Genomic DNA, 26,498 nt, shown 5'->3' with positions numbered 1-26,498 from the left:
AATATCATATTTGTACTACCGTGTACAAAGATCCCCAGAGATGCTAAAAGAAGCTTGTTCATTGTTGCTTATCTACATCCTTCCTTTGCTTATCCCGCGAACTCTACAAAGCCTCTTTGAATTTGGTGTATGTTGTGTCTAAGTCTTGTAAGTCTTGTACAAACTTGTCCACTTCAAAAAAGAATTGTCGTTGTGAAGAAGAATAGGTGAAACTTCACTTTCCAATCAAGGAATGATCAACCTTGGTCAAAGCAGTCAAAGCTTAGTCAACCATGGTATGGTAAAAACGGAGTATCATGGCTTAATATGGCTTTGTGAAGTCTAAATCATCACTGGGAGCCCTAATGGACCTTTTTTTAAAGTGTCGCGAGAATGCTGCCAAAAGATTAAGATCTTAAAGTAGTGATTTGTTGAAAGTCAACCATGAAGGTGTCAAAGTTAAAAGGTGTTTTGGGTGCTACTCGAATATTACAGATATTTTCTATAATATTTCTTGAATGGTGTTAGTTGTGATGTAATGTTCCTATGATAGCTCGGACTCATATGAGTTCCAATTTGTATCTCTCAAGCTCCCATTTTATGCCTAGAGCAGAGTTACCCGGAACGCGGAACAGGAACGGCGACAAGCCTCCCTGAGGAACGGGGGAACGGGAAAGGGTCCGGAATGGGAACGGCGCCGAACGGGAGGCTAAAAGAACACCCAGATATTGTTTTTTTTAGCGTTATGTGTTTGAATACATGTAGTACTAGAGTCCTTTGACTCTAATACCCACAAAACACACGATTCGAAGACCATTCAAACTCATTATGACTTGATTGGGATGTGCGACGCCCAGAGTACATAGTACATACACAACATTGAACAAACACAATGCCCATACACAATTGTCAATAACATATGTAATTACAGATTAGGGCTCTCAAATAATTGCAAGAGTAGAAGTCAGAGATAACACTTTTCACTTAATTATGGCTAACAAGGCCCGCCAAGGCGCTACAAAAAAACCAAAGGTGACATACCATAATGAGAGTCGACACTACAAGGGAGCCAAACCAGTAACCACAATACAAAAGACTCAAGGTGACAATACCATAAAGATGCTAGTAGCTACACATGTCAAAGAGGGCAAGGCTCAAGCAGCCATACAAAAAGGTAAGGATAATGGAAGTCCTAAGGTCGCAACTCTCGAGCCTCAAGACTCAAGACTCAAGAGCCACTAGCCTGAGAGGCCCCCCAATTCGTAGTAGCCAGCTGTAAATCATGCACATCCTCCCATTCCTCATCATCGAGCTCTAGGCCCGCCGGCTCGATCTCAGTCACGGATGAAGTACCTGGTGTTGGTGGATGTGCATCTCCACCTGCCTGAGGAGCCTCTTGCTCCATCTCCCACTGTGTAAAAGGTTCTATATGTTTGTCTGTACTCTTGCAAAGCATTTTCAAATTTGCGCTGACAAAGACAAGATCATTAGCCTTCTCCACTCCAAGCCGATTCCTCTTCTTGGAAGCAATGTAGCTAAAGGTACTCCACAATTGCTCCAAGCATGAGGTACTGACAGATTGGCTGAGAATACGCATCGCCAATCTCTAAAGCTCAGAGCCATCATTGCCATAGTCTTCCCACCATAGCATTGAACCTATCTTCCTGCAATCAATCTGAGCATATGGACTGCCAAATGACCCCGGCATCTCTCTGTACTCTCTCAACTGATCTCTGACAATGTGTCGCCCATCTCTGTCTAGAACCATCTTGTTTAAGATCTCTGTAAATTGATTCATGACTTCTCTATCTGTCTCTTGCCCTGCAACTTGGAACTCTGGATCCACCATGCACGTTGCCCCGTGTAAAGGAGAGGCATACGAATTCCACCTCGAGCTGCAAAGCGCATGGATCTCCTCATATCGCTCTACTTTCGGCTCAAGTTGTGCAAGATGCTCAATCATGCAGTCCATTGGCTCATAAATCTTGCCAGTACAAGGATCCATGCCATCTAGAACTCGAAGCAAATGAACCACCGGTTTTACCTGTGCGTCTAGACTCTTGAGCTCCTTCCAGAACTCAAGATCCTTTGCCTTATCCTTGCACAAAATCCCTGCAACTGACTTTGCATAGGGAGAGATGGTGAACTCATCACTGATGAAGACTTGTCGGACCGCATTTTGACATTTAGACAGCCTGCGCACAAGAAGAAAGTTGAATGCGAAGCGGGTGTCTAAATACTTTAGAAGCACTTTGCCGCCCGACCTCTTGAGGTACTCACTCCGAACCAAGTTGTGATTGTTGATGAAAGTAACAATCTTCACTGCATCAGCAATGATTGGAGCGATTCAGTTTAGCTTGCCAATGTCTTTTAGAAGGTTGTTCAAGCAATGTGCCATGCAAAAGCACACTGTCACATGCGGATAGTGGCCCTCTATAATAACTGTCGTCGCCTTCTTTGATGCCTCCCCATCTGTGACAAAGGCCACCACGTGTTGCTCACCGATCGTTTCTATGGCCACTGTCCACTCTGTAGAGAGGACACCGGCGGACTTGCCACTCTCGGTGGCATCATGAGAGTGCACAAAGTACATCTCTGCACAAAGTACATCTCTCCACTCGAGTATACGACGAGACCATGGATAGATCTCTTCCTTGTATTGCTCCACCCGTCGGCAATGAGGGAAACGCCATGTTTTGTCCAAAGACGCTGAATATTGAGTGTTGCTTGCTCCAGGATAGCCTTCTCTAGATCGAGCAAAGTGGTTCGGAGAGCCTCTGAAGATGGCGACACATAGCCGGTGCCATACTCTCCTATCCGTTGCACCATGACTTTCCAATACTCTGACCTATTTCGATCAAACATAGAAGAGGTTAGTATCAAAAAGGGGGAAACGACGATAACGGAAGAAATGAGAGAAGATTGATAAATCATAAAGCATACCTTGCCGCGACAAATGGGATATGGTCGTGATAGAAGAATCGGGCCACAACCGCATCCACCTCTTCCTTCTTCTTTGGGTACCAAGAGGGTGGCAAGGGTCCTTTGGCGACGAATCGAACCCGATGAAGATCCACCAGCACCTAAACCGGGTAGAGAGGAAGAAGGGAAAATGCGGGTCTTTGGATCGATACCTTCGCGTGCGGGCTTGGCTTTATGGTTGAATTGCTGATCCTTTTCCTCGAGCTCCTTCCTCTTCTCGATGGTTACGTTGGTGCAAAATCTCACCTCATGTCCAGGCACTCCTGGACACTCGAAGAAAGTGTGCCCTCACTTTGTCATGCCCCCCTTTCCACGTGTAAGAGTATAGCTTGCATGCCCATGCACGAGAACCTCCCGCCGTCGACAAGGTGCCCTCCGAGGTCACTTCATCGCACCACGACCATTCCTTCGCCTTTTGAGTGTTGCCTGCATGAACGGAGGGAGTTGTACGAGAAGAAGAGGCCATGGATTATCCGTGAAAGAGAGAGAGCTTGATCTTTGAGGGTTTGAGAGAGAGAGAGAGAGAGAGAGAGAGAGAGAGAGAGAGGCTTGATTTCGTGAGAGCTTGAGATAGAGAGCTTGAAAGAAACTGCACCTGTTGAAAGTTGAGACAGAGAGAAAGAGAGCTTGAGCCTTGAGGGTTAGCCCAAGAGAGAGAGAGGTTGAGAGCGGGACCCTTGAGGCCCTATGGCTTGAGAGTTGAGAGCAAGGGAGAGAGGGCCTTCAACCTTGACCTTGATGCATTTGTGAAGGAATGGGGGAAGAGGGGGCAATTTATAAGCTCTTGCTGGCTGTAAATGGCCGTTGGCTACCCCAAAGAGCCATTTTTTTAAACTTCAAAATCTGTCGTTTCTCGCCGCTGGGAACGTTCCGGCCATTCCTACCCGTTCTTGCCAGCCCCTTCTGGTCACGGCCGGAACACCGTTCCGGCGTTTTAAGGCCCCAAAATCCCGTTCCCCGGTAACTCTGCCCAGAGTAGTTATTTTCACTATTCTTTGTCCGAACAGCTAGTTTATAGCTTTAAGTGTAAATATTACTTTGTAGTATGTGAAAGGGCTCTTGACCTAATTTCTAAGCAAGAGCTCTTTTCTCCTTGGCTGCAAGTTCAAGCTTCCATGGCTTGCGAGCTTGGATTGTAGTCTATGTTGACAATGAAAAAGTTTCTCTCCTTCTCTACTCTCTTCTATTCTCTATTGAGTGCATGTGTTCTTTCTCTCGCATTTCAAGTGTGCTTGTGACACTATGTGCATGCTTGTGTGTGTGCAGAGAGAGGTGATCTCTCCAATGCTTGTGTGTGTGCTCTCTTGAGTGTGTGTTCTTTCTATCTCGCATTCCGAGCGTGCTTGTGACACTGTGCATGCTTGTGTGAGTGCAAAGAGAAGTGATCTCTCCAATGCTTGTGTGTGTGCTCTCTTGAGGGTGTGCATGTGCTTCTTTGTCTGCTCTCTTGAATGTGTGCATGTGCTTCTTTTTGCATTCCATGCTTGATTGATGAGAACCATTGCTTGCTTTGTTGATTGTTGATTGTAGATTGTAAATTGAGTAGGATTGAGAAGAGGCATCTTCCCCATAGATACACTCTCCATAGGTATTGTCGCTAGGGTAGAGTAGATCGAGCACTAGTAGTCACAACCTGCTGACGTGTCAAGCCACTGAAGAACAAAGCCAACCTGTGGATCCTCACTGAGGGGCCTAAACCCTAGAGGCATGTAGCAGGGCTACAGTCACTTCACAGGACAGACAGTTGGACAATTGGTTACACTTGGTCTGGTTCACACTGGACGGACCCTCTGGTCTCGGGAGTGACACGTGGCATGGTACCTACCGACAGTGGTCTAGTGGACCTCGTGGCCAGGTCACCACATGGCTGACATTTATGAGCCGTTGGTGGCTCTTTATGGTGATATACGTTTTGGGCCAGTGGTATTATCTTGTACGTAGTCGTCTAGAGTGGGTCTTTACACAGAGAACGTCTTCACCATCTCGGCACATCTGAGCCTCGACACCCCCGTTGTACCTGTGAGTCATGGGCTGGAGCTGAGTGTGCTGCCACGCCCGAGTCTGTATCAATCTTTGAGATAGTCGAGTCATATGTTCTGGTCTGCTGTTGTGTCTTTGCGAGCTTTGTTGACGTCTATTGTTCCTTTCTGTTCAGTATGTTTGAGGGAGATTTAGTCTGTTTGAGTGAGATTGTCACGCACATTGCACTTAGGACCACCCACTGTAGAGAGCACGACACATTATCCGCGCTACAAGGCAGTAGAAGCAACAAAAGAACTTTTACCAACTTGCAAAGTCTTACCAAGAGGCCTATTTTTAAAGACCAATTCCCACCCAGTGTGACATAAAAACGCGTTTCATGCGGATGAAACCCCGGAACCCCGAAACCTATGAAACGTTTTGCCGAAACGCATGAAATGGACAGGCATTTTTTATGAAACCTTTAAAATTGGGGCTTTTTTTCCAGAAACTTTGTTCAATAGAAGTACTTTGCTAAATGAATCAATGATGCATCAGTTATGATTCATGAAACTAGTGGCTGTGTTTTAACTTTCATCAATACTGAACATCTCTTTGATCGTGCTCGCTTGAAGTCGCTTCTAAGCAGTGAGCACTGAGCAGTGAGCACGTCTCTCTCTCTCTCTCTCTCTCTCTCTCTCTCTCTCTCTCTCTCTCTCTCTCTCTCTCTCTCTCTCGTGGACATTAAAGTCTAGAGTCATGTGTGCTACATTACATACATATTTATCATATTTTATTAATATATAATTTAATTTCGTTTATGAAACCTGTTTCATGTTTTTGATGCTATGAAACGAAACGTTTCAAAACCTCGAAACCCCGAAACGACTGAAACCACAAAACGTTTCATGTCACACTGTTCCCACCAACTTATGGGACCCCGTCCGATGGGACCCTAGTGACACAAGACTTTCAAATAAAGTAGGACCAACATACACACACTCACTTTCTTACTTAAAAAGTGATGATGTGGTAGTTGTACGGACGACCCACGTTTTGCGATGACTGATGACGTGGCAGTTGCACGGATTTCGCAAATCGCGCTAGCAGCTTTTGGGCGTCAGCTTTTGGACTAGATGTTTTTAGACTTCACGCTTTTCATGTAAACAGCTTTTGAAGGGCCAAGAGCCTATTAATACGTGCCCAGGGCTCATTCTCTGCATGCTTCAGTGTGAAGCTTTCATACCACTAACATCGGCGAGGCAATGAATCAATAGCGCACATGTCCGAACTTGAAAATTGATAACACTTGTAGCTAAAAACAACTGAAGTCGATACACGGTAGAGCATGGTTCTCTACCCAGATGAATTGGCCCCCAAGTCAAGTGCCCCACACAAAAACTTCTCTTTATATTAATAATCCATACAGTTACAACTGCCTGGGAGCTGCTCTGGAACCATGCACTGAATCTATTGAGAGTGGGCCCCTAAGCTCAAATTTAAATGTTCTATGTCAAAAGCAAAACTCCTAAAAACATTGCACCCCTAAAAGCAAAGCTGGCGTCCAAAAGCTCATCAAGTCAATGCTTTCAATAACAGGACTGAAAAGCTGCCACGTCAGTTTGTGCTGTGCGGCGTGAATCCCAACGCCAAATCCGAGCCGTACGTTCTCCTCTCTCGATCTGTTTGGGCCATGCCACATCATCACTTTGTGACAACTGATGCGGGGTTTTCCTAGACTCCTTTGTATGGGTCATACATGAGTATACTATAGACTGACCAACCTCAACTATACAAGTAGACAAGCTTAGCAAGTACACCAGCTTAGACAGTATCTACTTAGAGAGTTCTCCTGCTTGCGGATAGTGTCTGGTTGGACAACTTGACCAGTCGACCAGTCAACCAGACTAGTCACCAAGCTTGGACTAGTAATCGACCAGACCAGTTCAAGCGAGCAAAGCGTGAGTGAGACTCCAGTTGAGGTCCAACCGGGCGAGCCAAAAATGATAACGCTAGCGAAGAAACTCACACTCGTGGTGAACTCAAAGTGGTGAACTTACTAGTATGTGCTAGTAGTAGTGCTACTAAGATGCTAACAACACAACGTAAACCGAACTGAAACAATGGAATCAGTAGAGAGAAATAGAGATGACACAAGACACGTGAACAGTCCAACCCAACCTCGGTACACTGCAAGGACCAAAGTACAAAGACACTGGCCAGCCCCATGCTCAGCTCCACACCACATACTGTGCTACTCAGATACAGGGTAGTACCAAGGCTAGAGAGTGCAAGGATATGTGCTAAGTGTAGATTGTGTGGACACTGCGCTAAGACTAACATAAGACTGGATTCCTGCAACTCATAATAGATGCATTTATACAGTGAAGAAAATATTTCCCTGAATAAGCTGAACCATACAGAAAATGTGAAAGGTGGAAAGCCAGGTAGGCACAAGGCCATGTAGAAGAGCTGGATACCACTCATCCATCTCCCCACCACCGTGTTGTCCAGTAGTGTAGTCCTGGCACGGTGGCCTATAAGACCACTCAACCACCTTGGTGCACAAGTCAAGTAAGTTATAAACAATGTCTCAATCCAAAACGAAGCATGTTTCATAACATTCAACGAGTTCCCTGAAAGAATAATAATATCTTTTACAGCCTTTACTAATGCACACAATAAGCATAGTGTAGACAAAGAAGCCTTTTCACTAACGAGATGCACAACATTAGGTCCATCTATACGTAAGACACACTACCATGATGTTTCCTCTTGCAATAACCATACCTCAAATAAACATATTTTGAAGGGATACGAACTCACCAGCTGTTTGCTTATATCTAGTGACATATTCTTCAGCTCACTGTTTATATCCATTTTATGGTCTCCAATTACCACCTGAGCAACATCTAAGGCAGACCTTGATTTTGCATTAGGCCGCTTAAACCTCAGTAACAAATCAAGTAACCATATATGATCGGCTTTCAAGTTTTCCGCCTGCATTCAAAATCAGCTCTTAGCAGAAGTAATATCTTAACAAAATCATTGGGCTGAAAGTGTCACAATTACAGATTAGCTATCTTGATGTAGCTAAGACTAGCCAATTTAGATAAGCAAACTACAGAAGAGATGACCCTTTACAAGAAGATGCCGAGAAGAAATCCACGAGCAACAACCAAGAACAATGTACTAAGCATCAACCATCAGATGATAAGACAGTATCAGCACAACCCAACTAACATACTTGTGCAGATGCTTCCAAGTAAGTGTTACAATTTTCTCAATCAAAATACCAGTAATGATAACACAAGAACACACAGTGCTCCTTTAAGGTGTAAAAGAGCAAGAATGACAACACTAAGAAGGCACAGTTCTCTATATGTGTGTGCATTCTGTGTATTCATGTACTCGAAAGGGTGCATCTAACATTCTCCAAATGTTTAAATGCAGAAGCCAGCATCAAGAAGCTGATATCTTCAAGGGCCAGACCAAACCCAACTGCTCATGTGCAAAAAAATTGGCATAAGTTTAAATATCGAAATAAAAGAAAAATGCCATGAGGAAATAACACTACCATAGTTGTACTCATAAGCCCAACAAGATAACCCCAGTATCCTATCCACGCAACATCCTTAAGACATCAAGACTGAAAACTTCTCCCGCTAGACTTCCTTACCAACTACCTGCTCACTTACATGCCAAAACTGAAAAATAACATTTGGAAATCAAGCAAGAGTGAAAATATATTACACTGTACATGAAAGATGGCAGCAGAAACCCCAATCATACTAGGCATCCTTTCTTATAAAGAGTGCATAAACAAGAGATTCAAAACAGATGCGAAATGGCTGAAAATTTGCTCTCATCTGAAAACTTTACTGTTGGACAACTAATTGCTCCTACCTGAATAAAATTGGGTCTTGCATAGGCTCCCTGCTGTAAGAGCATTTGATGATAAATTACACACCCATGGATTCCTTTACATATTCTTTGCGCACGAGCTATAGGTATTTTTAAAAGGTGGACCCCTTGGGAATGTTATCCCCACATCATTGCATTATCTGTTAGATTTTCTTCATCACCAGATGCTTCGCACCCTATCTACACGCTTCTCACTTTCACGTGCACTGGCCCTTGGTTGTGGGTTGGCCACCCGTACACCTGCTGCACAGGGATCTCAGCCACATTTAGGGTTGTTTCAGCACATTGCCCACTTAGACCTGTTTTGGTCACTTCACATTCCCCCATTTATATTGGAGGGTCATTTATTAGATAGGGTGATTTATTAGGCATTTGCCAAACCTACCCCTATTCTCCTATATATATGAGCAAGGGCGCTCTCTTTTCATTAGGTCTCATCATTGTACATGATTCGCCATCTAGAGTATCTTGGCTTGCCAGCCTTTCGCCATCTCTCTCTCTCGCCATCTCTCTCTCTCTCTCTCTCTCTCTCTCTCTCTCTCTCTCTCTCCGAGAAGGAAGATTGGAGGAACGCGAAGACCGTTTTCCTCCGAGAAAATGAAGAAAAGGAGAAGAGGTGGAAGGACGAGAAGGATCATCTTCTCAACAAGATCGCCACGTTGGAGAATAGCATTTTGGACCTCCACAAAGAAGTGTTGGAAACACGGTCAAAAAATGGGCTTGAAGAGGGGGAATTTCAGCCCTCTTTGAGGGAAGAAATTGACAACATCAATGAGGAGAAGAAGTCATGGGCCGCGGTCATATCCGAAACGCAAAAGAAAGTAGAGGAGGCCGAAAAATGGATTGAGGTTGCCAAGAAAGGGAAAGGTAAGGAAGCTCCTTGTACACCCACTCTTATCAACATGACCCTCGAAGAGGAACAAAGAAGGAGGGTGCGGGCTCTACATGTGAGGGTAACCGGCCTCAAGGACATAAACAATGTGGAAAAAGAGGTCACAAGCCTCACATCAATGATGGGGGTGGAGAAGCCTTCACACACAAAGGCATGGAGAGTGGGCAAGAAGAGTGAGGGCCCCGGAGAATCTTCAAAGAAAAGAGCTCTCATACTACGCTTCCCTTCATTGGAAGAGAAGAAGGAATTCTTGAGGAAGAGCTCTACCTACTCTCAAGAAGACAGGTATTTTCTTAGGCGATGACCTCACTCTCTCACAACTTGCGCATATGAGAGAAGTAATGCCCGAGATTCAAGCGGCAAGGGAGAAGGGGAAGATGGCCTTTTACAGAGATGGTCGGGTGGTGATTGTAGAGCGGCGCTCTACATGACGGTGCGAGACCTATGGGACCACATTGAGGATGGCGACTTGGAATTGTAATGGGTCTATGAGGTTGGATGTTGGTGCCTTTGAGGACAGTTTCAGAGACAAGGACATTGTTTTCTTTTCAGAGACTCACCAGGCCCCTGGCCAACTGTTGCCACATGTGGTGGGATACAAATGGGAGACAGCCCACAGAACAGTCACGAGATCTGAGCATGGGAGTAGAGGTTCAGGAGGAGTAGCGGTGTTGTTTAGGGAGGAGCTACAGCCACTACTACATATTGTACGGAGAGATGATCAGGCTAGATACATGTGGGTGAGGCTGAGAGCTGGCACAGGTCGATTTCTATATATTGCTATATGTTACTTCCCCCCCAGTACGTCAGTATATGCTATATCCAGAGGACAGTCGCCTTTCTCAATTCTAGATGATGATATATGGGAGTTTTCTAGGGATGGTGATATCATCCTCCTAGGAGACTTCAATGCTCGAGCGGGCAACTGTCAGACAGTCTTCTACGACACTTCAGATGAGATGCTTAGAGAGTTGGATGTGGGTGATCTGGGGTTTGACAGATGCTCACATGACAGAGAGCAGACTGAGTATGGGAGATACCTCACGGAGATGACGACTACACATGGGCTAGCCATACTTAATGGCTTACAGCGGTTTCCTGGAGCAGCAGGCTTCACATGCTTTCCACACAGACATGGGGCCAGTACACTGGACTATGTTATGACACAGCCGAGCTTTATTCCTTGTATTCAGGATTTCACAGTGGGAGCCAGACCAGTGGGCGTAGCAGTGGATCATGCTCTCTTGACACTGTCCGTATCTTTTCAGTTTAGTACAGCCCAGAAATCAGGAGGCAGGTCACACACCCGTTATACATTTACACCACAGACTGACTCGGTTTATACGGAGGCGATCTGGGATCGTCTATGCACAATTGCTCCAGGCCTCTCAGTAGAGGAGTGCACTACTTTACTGACTGAGACACTACATGATGCAGCATCAGAGGCATACCCACACACTCAACCGGATCGGAGGCGACATTCTGGGAGCATGCCCCAGAATAGTTGGTATGATGAGGAGTGCAGAGAGATGAGAGCCCAGCTTCAGAGGGATCTTCATTTAGGAGTCATCACCTACAGACAGTCGCGGATTGCTTTCCGACGCCTTGTGCGAAAGAAGAAACGAGCTTACCTGGCCCAGATGGAGCGAGACTTGTATCAGTTGTTCTTGAGTAGAGACTCAGGCGAGGCATGGCGACTCTTCCATGAGCACTCCCCTCCCCCAGTGATTACTTCTCCTGATGTGTGGGGCCAGTATGCGACATCGTTATATACGGTTCCAGGGCAGAATCCCCTTCCAGATCCTACAGAGCCATGTCCACCTACGAGCACCTTCATTACCACTGAGATGGTAAAGAGAGCCATTGACAGGATGAGGACCAGGAGGGCTTACGATCATGACGGTCTAGTAGCGGAGCACTTTATACATGCTAGGGATATGCTGATGGAGGTTCTTGCAGTGTTGTTCAATCGTGCCATGCGTGAGGGATTACCTGAGACTTGGAGGTTGTCTACTATTGTGCCTATATTCAAGGCAGGTGATCCTACAAAGCCTGGAAATTACCGCACTATTATGGTTGGACACACACTGGCACGATTGTATGCATCCATTATTGAGCAGCAGTTGAGTCACTGGGCAGAGGGTGAGGGTGTACGGGCAAAGGGACAGGCAGGTTTCAGGAGGGGTTTCTCCACTCTTGACCATATTCTGACACTCAGAGCTATCATTGAGGAGGGCAGGTCACATGGGAGACGGATTTATTGTAGCTTTGTGGATTTCCGCAAAGCATTTGACATGGTACCGAGAGCTCGACTGATGCGCAGACTGCAGGAGATGGGGGTGCCCACAGTGTTGATTTGGGGAATTATGGCTTTATACAGATCAGTGATGGGACATGTACGCACCCCAGAGGGGATATCTGACTTAGTTCACTCCACTATCGGGGTGAAACAGGGTTGCCCATTGTCTCCTACTCTATTTCGTATGTATGTTGATGAGGTGTCTGATTACATTGACAGAGAGGGTGATAGAGGTGCCCAGCTGGCAGGGACGTGGATCCCATTGTTGTTATATGCTGATGATATTGTCTTGATCTCTGACTCACCAGAGGGTATGCAGCGACAGTTGGATGCATTACACAGTTTTGCAGAGGATAGTGGATTGTCTGTAAACCTTGGTAAAACCAAGGTCATGGTGTTTAACACCACACCGCAGTGGATCAGGAGATCGGTACCGACCTTCACGTATGGTCAAGAGATTGTGGAGTATACAGATGCATACACTTACCTTGGGATAGTCTTCACTGGGCCGAGGTTTTCTTTGGGGAGAGCAGCAGAGACTAGACTGACCAGAGCTTATGCGGCCTTGGGAGGCTTGGAGAGGATGTGTTTGCAGGTTCAGTTCCAGGAACCTCGGACAAAGTTATGGCTCTTTGATACTTTAGTAGCCTCAGCTATGATGTATGGGGTACAGGTATGGGGACCTTCTGTAGGCCAGGATGGTTGGAGACGTATGGAGAGGCCCTTGGTATCTATGATCTCCCGATTGATTAGAGCCAAGGCCTCCGTACCTCACGCGATCATTCGAGCAGAGCTAGCTGCCTCCCCCATGGAGATTGAGGCGCTTACCAGATCAGTGTCCTTTGTGCACAGCCTATGGGATACTACTAGAGACAGATATGCTAGACTGGCCCTTGAGTCTTCCAGACAGTTAGCTCTACAGGGGGACACTTCATGCTGGTATGCACAGATGACTTCATGGTTTCAGACGCATGGCTTCACCATGGACAGGTTGACCCCTTTCCAGTATTCTCTTCAGGCACCCTCGCTGTCTCTTACACGGGTGGAGATCACTAGACTCATTCGTCAGGACCTGATCCAGCTCGACACCAGGAGGACATGGATAGAGCCGCCTCAGGAGTTGAGCACGAAGATGGCTTTCTATAGAGAGCATCTTCTCCACCTCACAGGAGATGGGTTTGTGATTCGACCCAGCTACATGGACACACATATGTCTCATGGTTTGCGTTGTGCCATTGGTCAGATACGCACATCCTCACATCAGCTCGAGATTGAGACTGGTAGATTCAGAGGGATACCAGCAGACAGCAGGATATGCCGATTATGCCAGAGAGAGCCAGAGACAGAGTTGCACTACATATGTCATTGCACAGTGTTCTATGAGATACGGGGGCGTTTCCACTGCTTATTCAGAGAGGGTTTTGGTCCTCTATCTAGGGTCATGAGTTATGAGGATCAGAGATGTCTTGGACTATATCTACTTGAGTTACACAGGTGTAGAGACACTTTACTGGGGAGAGCTAGAGAGAGGCAGTCCCAGAGACACATTACAGATTTCTTTTCACTAGATATGGGACAGCCAGAGGAGCAGCCACCACTGCAGAGCTCGTCCCACACTCATTCGACCACTACTGGCACTCTCATCGACCGAGCATTGGAGCTACAGAGATACAGACGACCGCGACTGAGGAGAGGAGCTACACAGCATCGACGGAGACTACAACAGAAGATTCGAGCCATACTCTCTCGACATCCAGAGTGCAGATGAGGATGGATCCTCACCATTTCTTCCATCTTTGTTTCACACACTGTTACATCCAGTTTACCGGGTACCTATTGTATCAGCTGCTACACCCACGTAGTTTTAGATTGTAGTAGTAGTAGTAGTATTTTGTTCCACTTCTAGTTCTTTTCTAGTTCTTTTGTACCCAGACATGGTATTAGATTCACTATTTTGTAACTGATTGGTCTCATAGGTCATTTTGGCCTTTTGAAGACGTTAATATAACATTTCATTTTATTTCATTTCTCTCTCTCTCTCATGGTGTTCCATTGTCTCCATCCTCTCCCCTTCCGCTGCACACTCTAACATGGTATCAGAGCATGGTATCTGCTTGATCTGCCATCGCCTATACTTGGGAGGCCCATGTGGAGGAACTCATTGCGAAGAACCCATTTTTGCTGCCAGCGTTTTCTCAACACTCAGCGTTTTTGGCAGCCCCATTGGCGTTTTCGCATTCTCTCTCCATCGCTCATTCTCCCCTCCACCAGCGCCTATCCCTCAAAGTTATCCTCTGCTAGCGTTTTTTTTTACCAGGCTGATCCAGCGTTTTTTCTTTTGGTTGCTTTGCGTTTTTCAGCAGGAGGTCACAACACACCTTGCGTTTTACAGATTAGTACCATCAGCGATTGGTTCTCGTTCTTTGCCGGAGCTTCACCATCCTTGGCACCACGAGTTATCCATTGCTGTCCACTACAGTTTTTTGACCTTTTGTTTTCAGATTTGTTCCTTGCTCAGCAACTCTTGCTTCATCTCCAGCCGGTGTCCATCGTCCTCGGCTACCCGAAGTTTCTACACTGCTGCCCGGCACCGTCTGTTGGCTACATACACTCAGATTTGGGACTGTTTTCCCTGATTTTCAGCCGGGAGATTGTGCCCCACCCGTCCTCATGCCCCAACCTTCAGCACCTGGTGTCCCCTGACACTCTAAGGATGGCTCAATGCTCTGTTTACAGAAGCATTCGAGCCCCCTTTGCTGCGTTTTCCAGCATGGACAACACCTTCCCCTTTGCCTCGTCAGGCTCCCTTCAGTTTCCCTTCCTGATTCACAGGTCTTTACCCCCTACCCGCACCCGTGTGGCGCTTACACTACGTGTTTTCAAATTGCATTTCAGCTTTGCCTCTTCTTCTCCGACATTGAGACGTAGACTCAGATATAGGTTCTGGCACAACGGACAGATCTCCCTCGACATTGCACGTCTTCCCTCCTCGAGGTTCTCTTACCCTCGGAAAGATGCAGGGGATTGGATTGGTACAGGTACTTATGTGGATGTGCTTGTGGTTTCCATCATACTTCTCCCTCAGTAACCCTACCTCCCTCTCCCTCGATTGTTGTCTTCTATTTGGGATTGCCCTATCCACCTCCTTCATTGGTTCTTTGTATGATAGACCCGTGCCTCTTGGCAGGTCAAACACTTCTTTTGGACATGTACTCCTAAATATGAGTATCCTTTGGTATCTGGATGCCTGCATGGTCTCTTCCGACACACTGCTCCATGGTGGCTCTTTTGCCTTGCCTCTACTTGGTAGAGCTTCTTCCTTGCTTCTGCTTGGTTCTGTGACGACTCCACTTGCAGTTTGGATGTACCTATGCACTACTTACACGGTGAAGACCTCCTAGATGATTCTTGCTTTGCTAGTCTACTCCGAGGCTATGACTTCTACAACACCGGCCATTCTTCCTGATGCATCCTCTCAGCCGTCCTCTACCTCACCACATTCCATTACCTTCCAAGGGGGGGAGTTCTCCTATGTCACGTGTCTTCACGACTTGCACTTGCAGACTCTCTCTTGGATATTTTGTCCAGACCCCGGTGGTGGATGTGCTCCCACAGGTTGACTTTCCCCAAGATGTCCTCCGACTCTTTTGTCCGATATTGTGTGTGTACCATGGAACGACAGATCATATTGCAACTTATATACCCTCGAGACAACTCTTCTACCGGAAGATTGTAGATATTGCGGCCTCTACTCAGGGACAGCCTCTCCCTTGGATTGCTTCTCCCGTCATCTTGTCTACTATGGTGGACAATGCCTTCCCTACTGAGCCTATTCTTCCATCCCGTTCTTCCTCCCTCTTTTGCTCGAGCTTCTTTGACTTGGATATGCTACCGGTTTCCCACCTCGGCAGTTTTCCTCTCCTCGTGGTCAGAGTGTTCCTCTTCAATTCAGGTCCCCACATTTTCCATGTCTTGTTTCATGCTGCTACACTGGGTTTTCTCCATCTCAGTGGTGATCATCACCGATGGGCTATTGAACGCTCATCTTAGGTCACTTTCTTATATATACACTCTTCAGCGACTTCTTCCATAGCTTGCCTCTTCATCAGCTTCCTTGTGTGACTTGATCAAATTTGCCTTACCTTTGGTCATCATCACATTGGTGTTGTACGGATTGTCGTGTTGTTTGGCTAGTGTCATCATCCTCTTCTCCGGGATTCACATCTCCTCCAGATTTACCAGGCGTGTTGCATTTCTTCCTTGACAGCTTCTCCGCATCTGTTGTTGAGGGGGAGTGTTAGATTTTCTTCATCACCAGATGCTTCGCACCTTGTCTACAGGCTCCTCACTTTCACATGGTTGGCCACCCGTACACCTGCTGCACAGGGATCTCATACACATTTAGGGTTTTTTCAGCACATTGCCCACTTAGACCTGTTTTGGTCACTTCACATTCCCCCATTTATATTGGAGGGTCATTTATTAGGTAGGGTGATTTATTAGGCATTTGCCCGACCTACCTCTATTCTCCTATATATAGGAGAGGGGCGGTCTCTTTTCATTAGTCTCATCATTATACATGATTCGCCATCTGGAGTATATTGGCTTGCAAGCCTGCCTCTCTCTCTCTCTCTCTCTCTCTCTCTCTCTCTCTCTCTCTCTCTCTCTCTCTCTCTCTCTCTCTCTGTGTCTCATGGTGTTTCATTGTCTCCATCCTCTCCCCTTCCGCTGCACGCTCTGACATTATCAATGGTACCATACCAAAGTACCAAGGGACTTTGGGCCACTAACTTTTTCCCTCCATCTCCCTAAGGATGAGATGGCCTTCTTCCTCTGTGTCTCCCCCTCTCTCACACTCTTGTCTCAAACATAATGGCTCTCGCTCTGCCTTTCAACTATGCACACATGGTAGCAAAACCTAGGCAACCCAGTGTGGGGGATACAATGGACTCTGTTTTTGCAACAGGATCGGTTGGCTTGAAACAGCTGGCAAGAAAGAAGCTGGAAGAAGCTCAAAAGGTCAAGAAGATGATCTTGAGGCTTCCAGACATTGTGCTTTCCATTCAACAAAGCAAAGTTTCGCGCTACAATATCGGCCATCACCACCTGCATTTTCAATTGGGTAATAGCTCTAAATGTGTGATTACAAAATAAGAGATTGTTGGGAGTTAAAACTCATTTCTATTAAATGGTGAGTATTTTTTTCTTTCTCCTTTCCTCTCTCTCTCTCTCTCTCTCTCTCTCTCTCACAATGGATATTTTACCTCATTATTGGAGAATGCAAGATGCTACGCATTGCTAGATGTAACAACTATAACACGTGGATGGGGGGCGCTTTACACCTGTCACCCATTCAATACATGATTAATTCTAACTATGTGTTGTCTGGTTGGTTGGCAGGTGAGTCTCTCATCCCTCAGGTGGGAATGCTTGTGGCAGAAAGCATCTCCTACAAAATCCAATTTCTTTGTGAATTTATCTTTGTAAAGCTGATTAATGCTATGTTCTTTTGTTATTTATGATCATAAAGATAATTTATTTTGTATTGAAACTTCAATCTAAATTGTACTTAAGCATATGATTCCAATTGTGGTTAGGATTAAAACATAAAACACACACACACACACACACACACACACACACACACACACACACACACACACTGATACACGAGTTGTTTCTCAAGTGTCACCACTTTATTTAGTTTGAAAGAAACTTGGTTTTTTTTTTTTAAAACCCCCCTCCTTGCTCTTCACTTTTACATGTCTAGTAGACCATCCATGACATGATCACACAAACAACTGTCACAGTAGAAACAGGTGGTTGGTCGTTCTGACAAAGGTAGGATTCGAGTAGATAAGACACCATACTCCAAGGTTCGTGGTGTGATATTGAAATACCCTCGGAGGGGCTGGCCATAACTGCGATACAAAAAAATCTTTCGAAATGGAAGAAACTGTGCTAGCAGATATAATCGTTCTGAAAAACCTCGCTTCATTGAGTATTCTACATAATAGTATTGAGGTCCTATACCCATTGCTTCACTTTCCATCGCCAGACGAATGTTATTCCTAAAATTCTCTCTACCCCAAATTGTCATCCTGGTCACTCGGTTCTGATATGTCCACCACTTCGTCTGAGTCACAAATGTGCCTAACTGTGGAAATAAAAGCCGTTCATAACGGAGGAGTGTGGCTCGCTTAGTAGACTCACTTGATTGCTGAAGATGTGCAATAGATATTGCTAAAACATGTTCCCCAGTATGAGCCATCACAGATAAATATGTAGAATACACCTAATGACAATGGTTGATGTTTACTTTTAACTCGCAATCAGCTACTCTCAACAATTGCTATACACTGGTTTGTTAAAGAGATGCTCGTCTTATATAGACTGATTGATGACTGAACCCAATGTTTGTGTTTAACAAGAAAAAAAGAACTTTACTTTGTAGGCCTCGTCTAGTTTTGCTTTAGCTTCTGTCTCTAAAACTGTCCTAGTGTACGGAGCTTTTACCTTAGACTCGGAAGGGATAAGATGTTATGGATTACTGGCGGTTTGTATCCAACCAAGATTGAGAGCACTAGCTCGTATAAAGACCGTATATCGGTTTTTTAAAAAAATGGGCTTACATACACTTGCTATCTATTGCCACTTGCAAGTTAACACATAAATTGATTTGATAATTTGTTGTAGTGTGTTACTGTGAATGTGGGACCGCCTTTTTCATAAAGGGAAAAGACTCCCTGTATTACTCTCACCGTATGAGGTTTTCGTATTCTTTGCAGTACCCGATTGTGTGTATCGCGCACTGGCGTTCTGCCGCTTGTAAGGAATTCCCTTGCTTTGTTGAGCTGAGATGTTTCGTGAGCTCTCTTCTGGCTTCTCATTCCCAGATCTTATGCTGAGTATGATCCCGGAGTGAATGGAATTGAAGGCCGGCCTTGATGGGGAAGCGGTGCTGCATTTTCCATGCGAGGCCCCTAGCACGGTTTTTATACCGGCGGTACAAGAGAGGGAGGTTGTGTAAGAGTCATCATTAATTAATGATGACATGGAATAACTGACGGCAGAACTTGAAGACTGCCAAAAAGCATAGTGCACGTGAACATGGGCAACCAAACTTCCAATACATTTGTCAGACAAGGGCTTTTCCACGATTTGTCTTTACTCTGCACAAGTAGCACTGGTGAACAAAACAAAGATGAACTCGGCTCGATCAAGCCCTTTCCCACTAGATCGTTGACTTGGCTCGTGATCTCTTCTTGTTGTGCTCGGCTAACGTTTGTTTGAAGGTGAACTCCTTGGAACCAAATATATGGTGCAATCTTCACGTCACTTACGACTCTCAAGGAAGCTAGCTTGGAAGACTTTCTGAAAAGCAATCTTTGTGAAACTTGAGAAAATGTCACCACTCAGAGAAGTTTGACCGACTTGCAAAGTCTTGCCGAGTGGCCTATTTTTAAAGAAGAGTTTCCACTAACTTATGGGACCCTGTCTGATGGGGCCCAAGTGACTTAAGGAGATTAAACAAAGCGGGACCCACTTGCGTAGAGCTGATGATGTGGCAAGCATGTACGAACGCTCGCGTTTTGCGTTGTAGTGCCACGTGGCACACTGTACGAACTTTCGCGATTCGTGTTGCTGATGTGGCAAGTGTACGGATTTCCGTGAAACGCGCTAGCAGCTTTGGCGCTGGTGCTTTCGAACCAGATGCTTTTGAGTTGATAGCTTTTCATGTAACTGCTTTTGCGAGGCCAAGGGCTTTTATATATGAGCCAAGGGATCGTTCTCTGGCACGCTTCTACGTGAAGGTGCAGAGGATGGAATATCGGCAATGTACTGAGTTCAAGCAATATAAAGAGATACCGAAAGGGGCACCAACGTTTGAGGCTAGTGCCCATCTCGTGTGTCGTACATCTCTTTCCATTCAGTTGTTATTTGAAGTGCTTAAAGTTGTTCAGTCAGTTCTTTTCCGTTGGCACATGGTGCCCGTCTCCGTGACAAGATAACACTGTCAGATTTACTCTCCAATAAAGATGGTGCAAGCAAAAATGTTTGATTTCAAAAATTTAGAAATGGAAAATGCCGATACACATGAGATAGATTCATCTTTGAGTTTTATGTAAATCACAAAATCCTTGCCCTTAACATCCTTGAACTGGAGTTTCCTAGCCCAAGAATCTACCATGACGCTATTATTGTGGTTCCAAAGCATCACCAAGAGAACATCACACCCCTCAACTTGCATCACATATAAGTCCTCATGTCCAACATAATCTTGATTGTACAAGCAGAGCTTGCCTATCAAGGGTGTCACTACAACCTCGTGCATTGGTGCCGCTAGAGCTGCATCCCTTTGTGGCTCCATCTCTTCACGCTTTGCTCCCAACCGTGTCGCCATCTCTGGTGAAACAAAGTTGGCATTGGCCCATTGTCAAAAAAAAATCAATGCCTCTTGATCTCGCATTTTGCCCCACACTCTGTAGTGCTCACTGCTCAATACTCTCATCCTCTTATTTCTATGGCATCCCAAACAAAATCTGATATTGGTCCTGCTTTCATCTATGCCTTCTTTGATCGTCTTTCCTTAGCTGCCTTTGATGACTCGTGCTTTTCTATTGAACTTTCTACCTAGTTGGACACTTGGCCGCAATATGGCCTCTCTCCCCCAAAGTATAGCACTTCCCTTGCTTGAACCACTTTGCCTTCTGTTTTGGGCTCCCTAAACCGCATTTGCTTGACAACTTCTTCTTACCCTTCTTCAACTGTTTATTCTGTGACTTTTCCTAAGACTCCTCATTTGCAAAAGTCAATGATCCCATGAGCAAGGCATAGCCTTCCCATGCATGCGTCATCATCCCTTATATGCTAGTTGTTTCTACTTTAGGTAGTACCTCTGCAACAAGTGGCACCCCGTAGCAATAGCGCTCCATCTGCTCCTCAAAGAGGCACCATCCTAAAAGAAGCCACTAGAAGAAAGGTATCCCAAAACCATTGGTTGAAAGGTGGTAAAGTATCAAACTTTTTCATCTACAGGTGGCTCCAAGCTGTAAGGATCTATGCCTCGTATGCAAATGTTTGTTGAAAGTGGCAGCCTCTCGTCTCCACGGTGGAAAGCAGCAACCTCTAAATATGGAACCTCCGAGAGGCTAGAGCAACCCATCGCAATGATCTCCTACATTTGCAAAGATGTCGCGGGTGGAGAGTTACCTAGGGCAAAAGAAGGCCTAGAAGGAGAGAGATCTACAAAAACACAAAAAGAAAGTGTCACGTGACACATCCCAACCCTATGTGTTCGACAAGCTACAGCATGATTAGTGTTCAATTCAGTCAAGTCAATTTAGATTAGCAGTGCTCTGGCACTTTTGTGAGTCTATTCGTAGACCGTGCATGCCCAGTCACTTGGCATAGATGCATATCCTCTGGTTGCACACAGCATGATCATCAGTATTCCCATCAAAATCCATTAGAATCAGTCAAGGGAATTTTCCAGTGCATTTAGCCTATTTTCCCTATTTTGGTATTTTTCACTTATTTTTAAGTGACTTTCCAACAAAAGTAGGTAGGGCAATTTTGCTACGTTAATATATAAGCAAACCCAAGTTAGCACTAAATGGCAGAAGAGGCAGCAGGAGCACCGCTCATTGAGACAAGCACCTTCTCAACAGGACCCCAAAGGCTTCTAGCGCTTTTGCTCCACAGCAACTTGGCTAGCGTTTTTGGACAAGACATCACAGATCAGCCAACGTTTTGCATTTGCAGAGCCACAGCGACAAGACCCCAGCAGATCAGCCTAGTGTTTTTGCATCTGCAAAATCCCAGCGACAGAAACACCAGAATTCAGCCCTAGCGTTTTTGGTTGCAGATCAGCCCCGGCGTTTTGCACCATCATCGCGACGGAAACTCCAGAACCATCAGCGTTTTCAGTTTTCAGCAGTTAGACTTCGCAGATCAAGTCCCAAACCTCGCAGATCTCACCTTCCGCAGCAGTTCCTCACCGCACAGTCAGTTTCCGCAAGGTTTACAGTTTCAGCCCAGAAAACGCAGATTTCAGCATCTGCATTTTCAGCGCATCGTCGTGGCATCATCGCCATCGACATCGTCACCGACATAGAGTCACAATTCAGCACCTAGAAAGATTGCAGATTTCAGCCCTTAGGTCGACTTCGTCATCACCGTCGTCATCGTCGACATAGCCTAGACTTGCATCAGTCTCATGCATACCATTTGTACCAGATTGTGCAATCATAAGTAGACTACTCTCGCCGACAAGAGTGGGGCCTTCGGAGGAGGGTTTTACAACGTCTCTGGTGTCGTATCTCTCTTCTCTCTCTATCTCTCAGTCTCATACACTTGCATGCATAGTGTCCATTCACTTTGTTCGTGATCATAGAACTTTCCATTAAGAACGGAAGGCTCTCCCTTCCATAAGAACTAAAAGGAACCTTGAGCACAGTTTGGAGCGCTCATCTTGAGCAAAGCACAAACATTCATTCCGCTGCACCTAACATTGGTATCAGAGCTTTGGTAGTGTTTTGTATCACTCAAGGAAAGAACCACAAGAACCAGCTTGTTGAGGTCGCACGAACCCAAGTTCGCTTGGGCGTGTCGATTGCTAATCGTGCTTTGTTGAAGAGTGACAGGAATCCCAAGAAAGAAGGGCTTGTCCAGCCTCCCCTTGTGTCTCTTTTCACTCATTCAGAGCGGACCCTGCACTTAGCGGCCGGCCAATCGACGTGAGGTGGGAAAAAGCAACCTTGGTGTGAGCGCAAGGCCACTAAGAGGTGTGCCCGCGGAAAAGGAGTAGAACTCGGGTGAACAGAAGATCCTTCTCAAACGCGGTTTGCAAGCGAAAGAAAACCTCAAGAACTCAAGAACCCAAGTTCCTCGTGAACTTAAGAACCCAAGACCCAAGAACCCATAAGAACCCACGACTTCAGAATGATCATCACTCAAAGCGGAATGGATACTTCGCTTGGAGGTGATGAGCATGAGAGAGGCGAAGAAGAATTTTCCCCACCAGGAGGTTTTTCTGACCCTTCCCCATCTACGACAAGGATTGCACTAACTCCTATGGAGGCTTTCGACAAGAGGATGATGGACACGAAGTTAGAAAGCGAAGAAAGAATCATAGCCATCGAGCGTAAGTACCAAGAAAGAATGACAGCCATAGCGCGTGAACGCGAGCCAGCACGTTTGGAAGCCACAGCAAGAGAAGCGGAATTTGATCGAGAGAACAAAGCAAGAGAAGCAAAATTTGATCGCGAGACCAAAGAAAGAGAAGCAAGATTTTATCGCGAGAACAAAGCAGGAATGCAAGAGATGTTGCGACTCTTTTCTCAAGTTCAGGCACCGATGCAAGACATTCGGGGAAAGAAGACTCTCTCAGTCTCTTCTTCTCCAAAGCATGACACACAGGATTTGCATGATTGTGTGAAGCATGATGATGATTTGCTTGACAATGACTTGCATGATGATTTGAATGATGATGACAAGCATGATGATTTGAATGACAATGACAAGCATGATGATTTGCATGATCAAGATGTGATTTGTCACAAGCATGATGAGTTGCATGAAGATGATGTGATTGTTCACAAGGATGATGTGTTAGTGGATGCTTTTTCTAGCGAAGCTAACCTCGTTGTAGATTCAATCAATCACGAAGAACCGATCTTGGCTCTCGAGTCGAGGTCCAAAGAACCCCCATAGGATGAGTCCATAATTCAGGAGGAACCGATCTTGGCTCTCGAGCCTAGGTCCAAAGAACCCTCACAGGAAGTATTATGTGTTCACATGATTGATATGCACGCATTGTTCGAATGTTTCATTCGTGATCGTTCCTGTATTTTAGTCAGCATCTTTATGTGATCCCTTTTCCTAGGCATGACATATTGTATGTTGAGCACATTTCTCTCATGGATGAGCACGAATGTATGCGGATTGTTCATGAAAATCTGAAAAGTATGTATGTAAGGAATTCACATTCCATGTCTCTTCCTTGGCATGACACAGTTTCCGAACGAGCACATGAAAGTATGAGCACCAAGCATGGGCATTTCCATTGTGTTTTGCCACAGTTGATTGATTTAGATCAGCACGACAAGATTCGATCTCATTGTTTGCGTATGTGTGGTGAACGATTTAGCACTCCGTCTCTTTGTTCATCTACATTGCATGCACAGTCTTTGAGGAAGACAAGATTTTTTCCCTTCACTTTACATGCAATGGATATGTTCATGGTTTTGTGTTGGAAATGGCTTCAGGAATTTTCAGCCATGGAGATTCTTGAAGAAGGAAGAAGCAGGTCTTTAGACGAAGTTGAAGTAAGGAAGGAGACACAAAAAACTTTGAGCCGCTTTCGACACGGCCCAAAGAAGCAAGCGTTGCAAACTTTTATGAAGTTCAAGTACCGCACGACCTACGCATCAGAGTGGGCCGACGAAGAGTCCCTTCCAGGATTCCGGATGCTATTGGCGATCTCCATAGACGCCATACAGTTCGGTACCAGTACCTCACTTTAAAAAGGAGGGGATGTCACGTAACACATCCCAACCCTATGTGTCCGTGGACAAGCTACAGCTACAGCATGATAAGAGTTCAGTTCAGTCAATTCAGTTTAGATTAGAAGTGATTTGGCACTTTTGTGAGTCTATTCGTAGACCGTGCATGCCCAATCACTTGGCATAGATGCATATCCTCTGGTTGCACACAGCATGATCATCAGTATTCCCATAAGAATCCATTAGAATTAGTCAGGGGAATTTTCCAGCATTTAGCCTATTTTCCCTATTTTTGGTATTTTTCACTTATTATTTTTAAGTGACTTTCCAACAAAAGTAGGTAGGGCAATTTTGCTAAGTTAATATATAAGCAAACCCAAGTTAGCACTAAATGGCAGAAGAGGCAGCAGGAGCACCGCTCATTGAGACAAGCACCTTCTCAGCAGGAGCCCAAAGGCTTCTAGCACTTTTGCTCCACAGCAACTTGGCTAGCGTTTTTGGACAAGACATCACAGATCAGCCAACGTTTTGCATTTGCAGAGCCACGACAACAGGACCCCAACAGATCAGCCTAGCGTTTTTGCATCTTTAGAATCCCGGCGACAGAAACACCAGAATTCAACCCTAGCGTTTTTGGTTGCAGATCAGCCCCGGTGTTTTGCACCATCATCCCGACGGAAACTCCAGAACCATCAGCGTTTTCAGTTTTCAGCAGTTAGACTTCGCAGATCAAGTCCCGAACCTCGCAGATCTCACCTTCCTGCAGCAGTTCCTCACCGCACGGTCAGTTTCCGCAAGGTTTACAGTTTCAGCCCGGAAAACGCAGCAACGCGTCGTCGTCGCATCGTCGCCATCGACATCGTCACCGACATAGAGTCAGAATTCAGCACATAGAAAGATTGCAGATTTCAGCCCTTAGGTCGACTTCGTCGTCATCGTCGACATAGCCTAGACTTGCATCAGTCTCATGCATACCATTTGTACCAGATTGTGCAATCATAAGTAGACTACTCTGGCCGACGAGAGTGGGGCCTTCGGAGGAGGGTTTTACAACGTCTCTGGTGTGGTATCTCTCTTCTCTCTCTATCTCTCAGTCTCATACACTTGCATGCACAGTGTCCATTCACTTTGTTCATGATCATAGCACTTTCCATTAAGAACGGAAGGCTCTCCCTTCCATAAGAACTAAAAGGAACCTTGAGCACAGTTCGGAGCACTCATCTTGAGCAAAGCGCAAACATTCATTCCGCTGCACCTAACAGAAAGAGAGAGAGAGAGAGAGAGAGAGAGAGAGAGAGAGAGGGGGGGGGGGGCGATCTAGGAAAAATTGCTAGAAAGAGAAAATGCTAGAGAGAGAGAGAGAGAGGAGGGGCGATCTAGGAAAAAATGCTAGAATGAGAAAATGCTAGAGAGAGAGACCCGAAACGCTAGCTCTCATATGGAGGTGTACAAAAATAATACAACTGGGATAGGCACCCCTACTCTCTATATAGCAACCTAGCAAAGTGGCAAGAAACTGCCCATAAGTGAAAATCAGTACCACAAGGCTCTGGGATAAAATGCCCTAGACCTTGAGCCACCAAGAGGATAGTAACCAATATCCACTCGGGTATCTCTACCATCCATGCCAAATCAACTAGAGAAAGTTGCTACGTCCGCGAATATAGTCAATCTCATCTAACACACTAAGTAACATCTAGTCCAAATTAACTTGCCTACGAGTAATCATTGTTGGGTGTAAATACAAATCTGAAAAAAGAAAATCAAGTCAGTAGAGTCAGCTCACTGTTGTACCCCCTCTAGCGGGAAACTTTATCTCGAATCGACACCCTATGCTCATCAAATATGACTACCGTTCCAAATTGGCAAAGCTCATACACTGACAAGACATGGTACCCTAGATGAGGCACATATAAAACATCGGAGATTGTAATGTGATGGTGCATGCTCAGGATGA

At 45.5% G+C, this 26,498-nt stretch overlaps 1 protein-coding gene across 4 annotated transcripts in view; it reads right to left on the bottom strand.

The window, feature by feature from the left end:
• The window catches only part of LOC147458565 (nucleoporin (DUF3414)), a 251,773-nt gene that overhangs the window by 208,070 nt on the left and 17,205 nt on the right, over positions 1 to 26,498 (bottom strand). For 3 of the 4 annotated variants that reach the window (XM_086513222.1, XM_086513223.1, XM_086513224.1), the window contains exon 2: positions 7,747 to 7,920. In XM_086513222.1, the coding sequence (XP_086369348.1) occupies positions 7,747 to 7,920 (174 nt within the window). Of the gene's footprint in view, positions 1 to 7,746; positions 7,921 to 26,498 lie in introns of those variants that run through there. The other variant, XM_086513225.1, reaches the window with a different exon arrangement.

Source organism: Adiantum capillus-veneris, chromosome 5 (assembly GCF_014529385.1).
Source record: "Adiantum capillus-veneris isolate H3 chromosome 5, ASM1452938v2, whole genome shotgun sequence".
Classification (NCBI taxonomy): domain Eukaryota; kingdom Viridiplantae; phylum Streptophyta; class Polypodiopsida; order Polypodiales; family Pteridaceae; genus Adiantum; species Adiantum capillus-veneris.
The sequence above is the reverse complement of the archived record's forward strand: the minus strand, read 5'-3'. Positions and strand labels throughout refer to the sequence as shown.